Consider the following 12,734-nt stretch of genomic DNA (forward strand, 5'->3'; position numbering starts at 1 on the left):
AGAATGTGATTTTTAGCTTATGTTTAATCTGAGTATGGAGAAAGTGAATGTTATTTTTAATTGCTTGAGGCTCCTTGAGTTCTCCTTGTAGCCTGAGATGTGACTTTGATAAAGCATAGTTTCTGTTCCTCGCAGTCATGGACTGCTTTGGCTACTCACTGGTCAGCAGGAGGCATTTTTTCTTGGATTCAGATATATAATGTGAGTTTCTCTTACCAAACTGCAGCCAGCATGCACGAATGGAAACTTGCAGATGTGCTAAATGCACTTAATGCAGTCCCAGGTTCTGCTGTAGTTCAATGGGATCTTTGCCCATGAGCATTTGGGGTTTGTTGCTCATGTGCAAGCCAGCCTGCTACCGAAAGCAGCACGTCTGATAGTTCAAGCAGAGCTGCAAGTAACTGCTGCCGTTTAAAAGATAATATTATATCAGATCTACTTTGCAGCCTTCAAACACACAGTCAAATTCTCACCTCTTTTTCGTGAACTGTCCTCAACTGTAGGATGTTAAAATCTATCTAGAGTGTGGATAAATGAGCAATAGAGAGCACAAACCTTTCCAAATCATGTATTTAAGGCACAGGAGAAAAATTTGTGAAGTTTTCATGTTTTATATGGAAAATAGCCAGATTCATTTTTTCATTACATGACTGTTTTTGTCAGAACAGATATAAACATTTTGGGCTGATGGGCAGATAGCTCTCGCTGAAGCTTGTTGAAGCCACAGAGACTGAAGTCTTGATCGCTGAATGCTGCAAACAGTTTGCCTCTGGCAAATACATACTTCCAGTTTTGGCAGTGTCTAGTGTTTGAAAGAGACAGAGAGTGATAGATTCTCTGGTCAGCTCAGTTGAGCAAACCTTAGACTCAGTTTTTATACTTTGCAGAGGGAAAAAACAGTTTGCAATATACCTTGAAAAAATACTGGGAAAAAGACTTCTACTCGTCTCGGGCTTCTGCGTTGCTCAGCCCTTCCACCAAAAATTAAATGTGCTCTCTCTGTCAAAACAATTCAGATATGCCAGATCTTAGCAGCCGTTGGTGACCTGGATTCCCCAGGTCTTGGTCTGCAAGGCTTTGTACAAAGCTGCCGCAAGACTAGCAAATCCCAGTGTCTGTGGTGAGACTGAAATTTTGCCCACCTGCCCCGTCTCCATTTACCATCACTTCTCGCTTTTCTTCAATCAAACAAACAGAAAAGCCAACACGTGGGATTTCCCAAGAGTTACAAGGGTCTTGAGATTCCCAGTGAAAGAAGGTTATCTGACTCCCATTCTGGATATCCCAGTCATGGATCCATGGATTTCATGCTGTTAAATCAAGAGAGTCTCCAGCACTGATGTTGCACGCTGGAGACAGGGGTAGGTGGACTAGCCGCCGAAGGGGAACGTGGCGCAGCGGCAGTTCCCCTTCGGCGGAAAATGGCAGCGTCCCGTCAGGCTTGGTTCTCGCTTGAAGAAGTTGCGTAGGTGTGGGAATCGCTGCTGTAGGTTGGATCTCTCAATGGCAGTGAGTGGGATGGGGTGGTTGCAGATCAATAATCAGCACCCTGCGGTTGCTGTAGATCAAGGTTTGAATCTCTGACAGGCTGCAGAAGCCAGGAAGAGGCACAGAAATACCTCGCCTAACGTTTTTCCTCTCTCTCATTTCTGCATTACGGTGACCTAAATAGGAATCTCTGGTTAGATTTGGCTTTTTTCTGGCGGAAGAGGGATCGTTGCAAGGCTGGAGAAAAGAGGGTCTCCCGAGTGGGCCACGGTGGCTCTTCCCTCCCAGATACCATGCAGGGGAAGGAGCAAGTGACGGGTGGAGAATTAAGAGGGGCTGGCGGCAGGGCCATGGGCAGCCTGGCTCACGTGCAGAGCTGGAGTGGCAACTGAGGACAGCTGATGTATTAAAGAAAGGAGGAAGGCTGAGTGACAGCGAGGCAGGGAGCCAGTCCAGAGATGGCCGTTTGGTTGGTTATTAAAACCCAATGGAACCACTACAGTGTATATTTATTAACAATTTGATCTCTCTGCCTCGGTCTGCCCCACTTCCAGCCTTCCTTTCTCCCTTCATTGAGAAATAGTAAGTTACGCAAGGCCAGCACCACCTCCTGAGTTTGGAAAATGCCTGACCAAAAGTCACCCGAGCAGGCAACTTCAGAGAGCTCAGTCGAGGAGAGGGTGCAGCCGAGGACTAGTTTTCCTTGCCGAGTCTGCCTTTTCGTCCTTGCAACAAGAGAAGCCTGTGGAGCAGTCTGCCTGCACGTAGGGAATCGGTTCTGTGCGAAGAGGTAGCCTGTGACAAATTAGATGTTTGTAACCACAGCTGTATAGCTTCCTTAGACGGAGCAGGGTAAACAGTTATTATTTATTCTTGTTATACTGCCATTGCGAGCTAGCAGCGCTACTCGTTTCTAACTTGGGTCTTTCCCACAAAGATAGCCTGTTGGTTTTGAGAGGACAGTGGTGCTGGGATCACGGCACTCTCACTTCTGAAAGCAAACCTGAGATAGTGGAGACCTCATAATCAGATATTCCCCAAATCGGAGGGCCTGCCTTTGTTTCCCAGGTATTCCCAAACGGAAGTTAGCCTGTGCATGCTAATGCATTTTAATGAATTTTGACAAGGTCACAACAGCCCATTTGTTGCTTGTCGGCTTTGTCCTTGCTTGCACATATGAATGAAGCTTTCCCATACTTAGCCACATACAACCTCCAGTCAGCTTAAGTGTGTTTTTATATTTTAAAATATTTCTATTCACTTGTCAGGTATTCAGTTTGAAACAGAGCTGACCAGTATACTACTCAGCAGAGAAAGGGGAAGAACGTATTTTGGTGCTCTTCTTATTTCTGTTGATTTTGTCAAATAGCATAAGCCCTCTTGAAGAAGGGGAGAAAGAGTTGGAATAAATCAGCTCCTTCCTGGGGAATCCAGGGCCAGACGAAGGGAAGGGGCAGTAAAAATGTTTTTAGTAAGGGAAGAGTCTAGAAAAGGATAGATAGGTTTTAAAGAGATGGTCTTGAGACGTCTAAGAGTACTGGATGAATGATGGGCAACGAGCAGCTTCTTGAATGAGTTAGGTCAGGAGCTCCTGGTCCTAAAAGTCGTAGCGCCTTGCTGACAATCTCCTGCCACCGTTGTTCTTAGCATGTCCGAGCCAGCCAGCGTCCCCGTAGTACGAAACTGCATTACTGTCCCCTGCACTGGTCAGGGCTGCCATGGTGGCACGTTCATGCAGAGCAGTCGCTGGGAGCTGGGGAGAAAAATGCTGGCTCCTCACAGACAGCAGCAGCACAGAGCGTGCTGCACGGGAGTAACAGCCACGGTGTTTCGCTGGGGAATGCTGAAGCAAACCTCTCAGCTAGCCCGTCCAGCCCAAGACGGGATTTCTGTATGTAGTTGATACTTCATACTTAAGTGCCTGGTGAAATGCTGTCGTCTATTTTTTTCATTTGTGATGTACGTGAAGCAGAGGGCTGGTGATACCCAGATGTCCCTTCTAACCAAAACTGTTCTATGATTTGTTGAGTTGCTTTAAGGATTGTATCTTTCTCTCTCAAATTTGGGGCTGCAGTCAAATCTATCTTAAGCAAAAGCAATGCTGCTAAATTGTGTTGGGTTATACCTGCCTGCACTGGGGGAAATTGGTCTTCTGGATTTTATGGTCCTTGTGCAAATATTCACCTGGGAAATAGGAGTCTTGCTTTTCAAGAGAACATAACACCCAGCTAATTTCACTTCCTCTCTTACAGCCAGGCTTCTCACAAGGGCTAAGCAACAGCATCCTATTTAAAAATCCTGTCCCAGTTTTGGAATGCCCATGCCATCTGAAAGCTATGGTCTTATTTTATCTGTTTATATCTAGTAATAGTCTTGGGGAAATGGAGTTTTGTTTTCCCATCACATTGACTCCCCAGTGCAACAGTTAAAAAACTATTTTCAAAGTGTTTACAAAGCCCAGATTTTTCCCCAGTAACTCAGAGCATAGGAATGTCCTATGGCAAAAGAAGCACTGGCAAGGGCATGCATGCCAGCATGTCAGCTGGCCAAGTGTGGGAGATCCCCACCACTTCCTGCCCGAAGGTTCCCAGGGTGCAACCTGGGAACACGCTGTGTTTATTTTGGGTGTGTGAAGCCCCTGTAAAGATTCTTTATACATGTCTGGCTTTAGATACATGTAGTTATGCTCTACCAACATGTTTCAGCCTACACAGGGCAACATCTGTCGAAACACGCAACTCTGGCTTAGTTTTAGCAAAGAAAATGAAGGAAAACAATTTCATCCATCATTAGACCAACACTTGGGAGAAGTTTTAGGCCTTGTTCCATTTCCTAAAGCTAAGCAAATTTTGGCCTCATCAGCCCAGAGGAATAATCAAATCGCTGATGCTTCAGCTGTCTCTGGCTGTGATGTAAAGGCGGTGCCTCGCAGAGCAACGATTCAAACCACGCGCAGCACTGCTGACCGAAGAGGGCTGTCAGGCAACCACTGAACGGTGCACTGAAAGCAACGCTCCCCACTCAGCGTTGCTTCTCGCTTGCCAGTGGTTTTTGAGTGCAGCCCGTGTTAAAGCAATGCAACTGGAGAGAAGCACTGATTGCTCTAGTAAGGGATAACTCTTAGAGGGGAGGGGGAAAATATCCACATAAAAAGGTCTCCGTGCCACAATGCCATTCCAAACTTCTGTGTCTGTTGATGGAGGGTAGGTGAACTCCTCCTAAAACCTGATCAGCAGCTCTCCGTAGTATGCAGACCTACTTTTCCATCTGCCATGATGATCATACACAATTAACTTGGATCCTCTCCCTCTCCTCCAAATGTCTGTGTAAGCTGGATACTAGCATGGCAATGTCTAATACTAATCCTAAACTGCATCTATAGCCTGAGCAACTGTAGGTACAAATCTGCAATCTTCTCTCTGCCTACCAATTTAGAAGCAAGTGATGAGAGAGCACTCATGTGAGCCCAGCTGACTGAGCCACCAGGCAGCTCTCCCATGTTCCCAGGTCAGAACAATGCACGTTTGTGGTCGATTGCCTGAACATAGGCTGAATTTAGGGGTGGACATTGGCTGTTTGCACAGCGACGTTCATGTGCACATTGCAGAAGGAGCCGCACAAGGGGTGCCCACCTTGTGCCCTGCAGCCCCCGCACACCCTACAGCGATCGTCCTGTGACACTGTCGTCTGAGAGCACCAAAGTTGCTGGCCATTGCATGGTGACCCTTAGGCAAAACTGTGATGTGCTTAATGATTAGAGTCCAATTGAGGAGTTGGTCATACCCACCACAGCCCTAGAGTGGGCTGGTTACACTGGGGTTAGGTGGTGGGGCTTTTCTGGTGATATGAGCTGTTCCCAGATGTGAATTATTCTCATGGCAGTGAATGACTGGCAGCACTTGCAGTTGTAGGCCAGGGCTGGGAGAGGCTTTACTGTGAGCCGGCTTAGAGGAACAGTGACTTTCTATGGTTTTCCCATTGCTGATTAGATACTTTTCTAAATGCTCCCTCCCTCTATTGATAAACAAGGACATAATGCTTATTTCCCTTAACTTGAAGCAGCAATGTTAATGTCTGATTAATCCTATGACATACAGGTCATGCTTGTTAAAATTGAAAGCCACAGATGATTATATTTGGAAGAGATTGCCATATCACGCTGAATTAGTATTAGAAGCATTGTTTTCAGTTTCACTTTCTTTGTATGCATAAGGCAGGTTTTTTTCCCTAAGATTTGTGGATTTACAACTCTACCATTTCTTGTAGAACAAGGTATTTATATAATTGTATTTTGAAAACACTTCCATTTTTATGAATGAGTTGCAATCCTTCAAAAGAACAAAGCCCGTACTGCCTTAGACTTATTTACTGGTTTCTGAAATCTAAAACATCTGTGATTAGGAAGCTTGAAAGTCTGTTTAGATAGATAGTTGAGAATTTGTTTTGTTTTGGTTTGTTTAGAAAGTATGTCAGTTATTTCAGATGTTCTGCCTATGAAGAATGTAAAACAATTTAGTTGTCTCAGGTCTGAATTTAATCCAAGTCACTGGTAGAAGGTCACTAAACTCAGTCCAGGGTTTCACTCAGATCTGCCATTGTTTAGACCTAAAAAATGTTACCATAAAAATGTTGGCATGTTTGTTATTCAGGGAGTATAATGTCTTAATTGAAATGGTACCAGACATTATTTAAAAAACTTCTATTACAGTTCACATGACAGACAGTGTTTTATAGCCTTAACATCTGTTTTAAGGCCAACATGTGAGATTTAGCCTTTGTCTGACTATAACTCTTTTGATTTCAGTGAAGTCGCACCCACTTAAATCCTGATTGAATTTGTCTCGCATGATTGGTTTTTTAATTGTAAGATTTAATTTTCTTTATCTCCAACCCAGTGTTACAGTATGGAGCTTCAGAGCATGTTAGAATAAGGTCAATAACAGATCCTTTCTTCTTCCTTTTTTATTTTCCCAGTTACAGGGATCCATTAAAAGAAAACTGGAAGATGATAGTTCTCCTGCCTCCAGTGGCATGCCTGATGTCATTTTCCCAAATGACAGTAAAAGACTTTGTCTTGATGACGTAAACCTTGCCATGGGCCAGGGTGCCAATCCCAACGTGGCGTGTCCAGAAATGCAAAGTTCTCCGTTCTCCGCCAGTCACAGCGCTTCTTCCCTGGGAGTCGCAGGTCATCCAGTGCTCCTCGAAAACAATCACATGAATGGCGGTGGCATTGGTTCCCCGTTTTCAGTGCCACCCAACACGGAAATAAATCAGAAGGGGTCAATAGGAGGGCAAAACAATAACATTGTCCACTATGATGAGAAAGGAAACAGCTTACAGTCTGTGGACCAAGAGCTGCAAGATCTGTTGGAAGAGCTGACGAAAATGCCTGATCCTTCTCCCAATGATCTGGATCTGGAGAAGATTTTGTGCAGCAAGGCTGAAGAGCCACTTGGGCTGAGTCATTCTCAACCAAGCATAAGTACCACTCCAAAGTCCTCCCCACAGAATTCCCACTTGGAGAACCACGTTGCTAACAAAGATTTTTCTCCGGGCTGCAATCCAACCAGTGGAGGATCTCCTCAGATGAGACCATCATCTGCTGGAGCTAACTTCCAAGTTCCTCCCTCAAACAAACCTGCTGCATCGCCCATCTCTACAGCAGCTCAGAGCAAGAACCAGCCACCACCTATGCTTCCAGTACCCTTACCCAACATACCTGGCTCCAACTGGCACGCTCAGCAGCTAAAGCAGCTGGCAGCTAGCAAGCAGGTGTCTACGACTAAGCAACAAGTACAGGCTCCCAGCTGGCCAACTATGTCTCCTCCTGGTCTCTCTCCGCCTTACAGGGCAGGATCATCCCCACACCATCAACCATTCAGTCCTCAAAATGTTATGGTGTCTGGCATGCCTGCTAATAATTTACCAGGAAACAACATTCAGAGTCCTCAAAACACTCTGCTTTCAAGCATGACTTCCAGCAGCACCCCATCTAATGGCCCCTCTCCTCCTTATGGGTCTGAGAAGCTCTCCAGCCCAGCTCTGAACCAGCAGCCCTTCAGCCCGCAGAGCTCCATGCTGCCCACCCTGACGGCAGCCAGCTTACCAGCCAACAACATCAAAAGTCCACAGAACAACTTGGTTGCCAGCATGGCCTCCACAAATACTGGACCTTCTCCACCATACAGGCCAGAAAAGCTGTCGAGCCCAGCTCTGCATCAGCAGCCCTTCAGTCCTCAAGGTACATTAATCTCTAACATCACTCCCACCAGCAACCCCACAAGTATGCAGAGCTCGCTTTTTAAATCAATGACTACAAACCAGTCCAAAAACATGAACATAATTATGCAACAGCCATCCAGTAGCTTACAGCCAGGTCTGGTGAATGAGAGCCCTGTTAGCCAAGACCAGTTCTCTTTCAATAACACCAAACCACTGTCTCACTTTGCCTCAGAGTCCGCGACTCAAAAGATGTCACCTCTGACAGCAGGACAAGGGCAGCAGTCTCTCATTCACTATCTCCAGCAGCAGCAGCAGCAGCAGCAGCAGTCTCCAGCCACGCAGCAGTCCCAGCAGGCTAACAATAGCCAGTTTCTCCAGCAGCAGTTTCGACAGCTGATACAGCCACATCGGATGCAGAGACACATGCAGCCTGCCACACTGCCCTCTCAAAGCAGACAGGTGAGAACGTCTCTTCTGTCTTATAGGGCTTATGTGAAAATATCGAGTCGTTTATTTTCTTATTTTTACTTTCCTTTGTGTTTCAAATGCGACATCGCTAAACTTCTGGGGTGTGCACAGTGTATACAAGGACAAGGCGGTAACAACATCCTGGTGTTATCAGAAGTAACTTTATTTCTTCAGTTGAAATGTACTGTAATTCCACCACGCATTGTCTCTTCTAGCCCAGTGGAGAACTTTATGCTATTAGGCAAAACACATTTCATACCACTAAAATAAACTATTTTTATGTGTATAGGTGATATTCTTATTTAGCTTATATTGTAAGCTGTAAGGATGTTCCCATAACATGTTTTCCATCATCTTTTTAGTGGGAATATATTTTTTTTCTTAGTGCCCTTCAACAAATTCAGCTCTGTGTTATGCTTCTGAGGCTAGAAAAGATCAGGTGGGGCAAGAAGTGAAGTTAAAATATGACTCCTTCATGGACAGCAGGTCAAACAGTACAAAGGGGCAGACTTGAAATACCTGTTACCAGCATTTGCCAGAAGCAATGCCCTGCTTTGGATGAGGGCCAGTCCCCACCCTTTGTTGATCTGCGATACCAACCAAGCTGGTAAATGCAAAAATGCAGCTGGCCGGAGTGAGACACAGCCCAGATTTCTCTCCAGCAGCCTTCTTCCTGAGACTCAAGGAGCAGTGCGAAGCGCTGTCCGCTACTACCCCAGATAAGAGAGATTTACCGTGAGCGGGGACTTAAGCGCAAGGAAGGGCTTGGGGACTCAGTCTGAGAGCAGCCTGGGTATGAGGAATAAATAGCTATCTTTTTGTTAGGACGAACAGTAGGAAACAGATTGAACCTCACCACCAAAGCCAAGTACCTTGTTAGGGTGAACCAACACTTTGGAAGCAGAATCCTCCAAGCTGCTTAGCTGTGCACACAGGCACTCCATCAGCTCCTCGTGAAGGACTGAAACACTTCTCACCCAGCAAATCAGAGGTTGATCTCTGAAGCTCTGCTAGGATCTGCTCAAGAGCATGGTGCTTAGCTGGGGAATACACTCCAGAGCCTGGGTTTCTTTGCTCTTCTTCCCTGCTAAGTGACTGGTTCTTATAGAGGTGGATTTCTCCAATGTAGGTGACTTGGTGTAACCTTGTCCTATGATAGCAATGAGAAATAAGGGGATACTTACTAAACGTCAGCTTCTTAGTGGTAAATCAATGAGGTGCGTTTCCACCGTGCCACTTTAGGATCGACTCTTTTCCAAGTTGTGCATGCTCAGTACTCCCTTGCTCCGATACAGCAGCTTAAACCAGACACTGGGAAGGACTGGTGACTTGCTGAATTTGCTTATCCAAATACATAACATGTAACAATATGGCATATATAGTTGACTCTAAAGGGTTATCAATATGAGGCCCCCAATTCAACAAAGGCCTGAAGCAATTACGTTGCTTTAAGCACGTGAGGACCCTGTTTGTGTTCGGTGGGACCCAAAGTAACCACGAAGTAGAGGGTCTTGCTGGCTTGGGATCTAGGAGTATGGATGGACATACGAGTGAAAGTGAGTAAGTTGCTGCAGCTTCATGAATTACTGCCCATCAGATGTTTTACTCTGGAGGCAGTGTGGGTGAAGAATACATTCACGGTGTTTTACTGCATCTCGGATGATGGCTGGTAAGTTGTTAACTGCAGTAACATGATCGCTTTTGATCATATGTCCATAACCTTTGAGCACATATTTTTTTCTGGCTCCCCTGCTGGGTGTGTGGAGTTGCCACGTCCCTGTTGGATTCCTGAGGTTTCCTGTGCCCTAGTTTTCCCTGGTTTGCATTTTTGTCTTACACCTCTGAACCCCCTTCATCAATGATTAGCCAAAAAAAAAAAGGGGGGGGGGAATTCCTTCAGTGAGTCTCTTTAATTGGCCAAATAGCCCCTCTTCCAGCAGCTTTCCTAGTGCTCTGCCTGTGCTGCATTTTTAGCTGATTCTCACTGTCAGAGAGAGAGTTATTATAATTTGGCCGCTATCAGTAAAGATCAAGGACAGTTAAGACAATGGTTACAGGTGCTGAGCGTTTTACATTTTCAGCCTAGTTAGGTAAACTTATGGTGCCTCCCTCATTTTACAAGTCAGACTTATTACCATAGTTATACACCAGATGACAGTGCTTCAGTTTTACAGTCTGTTGAGCTGCCGAAGAAAGATGGTGGATGTTCAGGAGTTGAACATTTTGTTAGGTTTTTGATAACTTTACTGCAAATCTCATAGAAGAAAATGGGTCCTGAGTGCTGAATTAAAAGAAAAATGACATGGAAAAAAATATTCTAGGTAGGCAACCTTAAAATTCTGGGATACTTCCTATGTTTCTTTGAATCTAGCATGTAGAGCTGTTGTTTGTCTGCAATAGATTTCTTATTTACATTGAGACATTGATACTGAAATTTTGGACCCGACCTGCTGTGTACCAATTTTACTCCGTTACAGCGAAGCAGCTGCAGTGACTGTGGTTTTGATTGCCAGCAGCGTACCTGGAGCTGAATTTGAGCTTTGCAGAATCTTGGTGCCAGTTCTCTCCCGAGGCGGGTGATAAATTGGACTTTTCAGGCATAGAGCAGTTGTTTCATTAAGAGGCAAAATGTTAAAGATTCAGAAGACAGGGGAGACAACTTCTGCATCTTCAGGGGAGACAACTTCTGCATCTTCAGAAATTAGTAACCTTCTGGTGGAAAATTGCCTTTTTTTAGCCTCATTCACAGAAATTCACTCAAAGAAAAATAACAGCATTCCCTGGAATGTTGTTTAGTGTTTAAAAGTCACCCCCTTACTCTGTGTGTGTGTTTGTAAATGTGACTAAAATTTATAAAAAGAAGGCATAGTGCTGTCTCCTTTGGAGCAAGAGGTGCAGCTTTGTACAGAAGAAGAATGTGGATGGTGGCCAGTTGGAGGGAGAACAATAAACCATGAAATTTGATCCTTGTAGCAGGCCGAGCAACATGGGGAAGAGAGCAGCGGCTGGGACATACACCCAGAGTGAGCTTTTTGCTGTTGTTTTAATGCGTATTAAAGGAAAGACTCCGCATTCCAAAAGCTGCGTTACCAGTGGCGCCTCACAGCTCTACCATTTTTGTACTTAATACCTCCTAAGCGTAATCAGTCTGCATCCCAGATCCTGTATTGCCTGGACAACTGGTAAATCTGATAAGGGCTAATTTTTCCCATCTGAAGCACTATGTCTTTATTGTTGAGCTTTGACGGATATTGATTGAGGCACTGACAGTTTGCATTGTGCGATATTGCAAAGCCTGGTGGTGCTAACATTGCTCTTGTGGATACGTGCAGGTTTTCATTTTACTCATGTAGGACTGATACTTGCTGAGTGACATTATACTCAAAGGTCTGGGCTCATAAATCCACAATATAAAGATGGTAGTAAATGCCAGAGAGTCAAAGATAGTCTGCAAAACTATCACACGCTGTTTTCTGGGCTTAAGCTTAGCCACTTGACTTTATTGGCTGTTTCTGGGTGCGTGAAAAGCTGCATTTGCCCAGGCGGGTTGAATAGTTGGGCATCTCCCGGATTTTCATGTCTAAATACAGTTTGTACTTGCAGATCTCCTGGCATGTCAGATATATTGGGCCCAATTCTGCGGTCAGCAATGCTGCTACGACATCACTGCTTCCAGAAGAGCTCTTCTTTCTCTCCTGCCAATATAGGAACAGACACAGGTCTTTGCGAACAGAAAGGAGGGTTCCCCTGAAGGCAGGAAAATGAGCTGGTGATCTTTGCCGTTTCAGTCAGACTGGAATAAAAGAAACGCTTTGGGTGGCCATTACTTTTCCAAGCCCAACTTTGTCCGAGTTAAAATTGGAGAGTCTCGGGGAGGAGGGCAGAATTGCCCACTGCTCTGCGTGTATAATGTTGAAAACCAAAACACAACTTAAAAGGTTGTTTTGTTGGGGGGATGTAGCTAATAAATAGCCATTGTTTGGGTGGGACACACTGTGCATTTCTGAGCTCCGCTTGCGCTGCAGGAACCAAACGTGCTATTCTTAGAGCTCTCTGCATTCCTGCTGACATCCAGATAGTCGTATACTGGATTGTCAGTGAAGGGTATATTTGTTTCAGCTCCATTGCCAAAAATGATGGTAGAGGAAAAATGATAGGAGAAGAGACAGAGAGAAAAATAATACTATTTGCAGTAAAAATGCCTATATTTTACTACATGTGGACTGCATATGAGATAGTGAAGAACATGCTGAAGACTAAAAAAACCTTTGAAAAGGACTTGACAGTGTTTCTTTAACTGTGGTAAAAGCAGCAATACAGTATCTGATTTGGCAGAGCAAATTATAGGTTGCAGAGAAACACCAAAACCCCTGAGCTAGATTAAATATACTGGGGGGGGGGAATTAAACAAAAAAATCTTGTTTCTGAGCATGAGTTCTCTAAATACAGAAACAAAAGTGAAGAAGAAATGCACTGTTATAAAGAGCAAACTGACCCAGAGCTTAGATGTCAAAGGTTAAATAAATATAATGGAATACAAAATACAGCTTTTA

General features: G+C 44.7%; 1 protein-coding gene across 2 annotated transcripts in view; it reads left to right on the plus strand.

Moving 5' to 3' along the window:
* The window catches only part of MAMLD1 (mastermind like domain containing 1), an 83,605-nt gene that overhangs the window by 42,399 nt on the left and 28,472 nt on the right, over window positions 1-12,734 (plus strand). Inside the window, exons 2-3 of one of the 2 annotated variants that reach the window (XM_072877183.1) lie at window positions 6,463-7,732; window positions 7,946-8,172. In XM_072877183.1, the coding sequence (XP_072733284.1) occupies window positions 6,463-7,732; window positions 7,946-8,172 (1,497 nt within the window). Of the gene's footprint in view, window positions 1-6,462; window positions 8,173-12,734 lie in introns of both variants that reach the window. The other variant, XM_072877182.1, reaches the window with a different exon arrangement.

This window comes from Ciconia boyciana, chromosome 12, assembly GCF_034638445.1.
Source record: "Ciconia boyciana chromosome 12, ASM3463844v1, whole genome shotgun sequence".
Taxonomy (NCBI): domain Eukaryota; kingdom Metazoa; phylum Chordata; class Aves; order Ciconiiformes; family Ciconiidae; genus Ciconia; species Ciconia boyciana.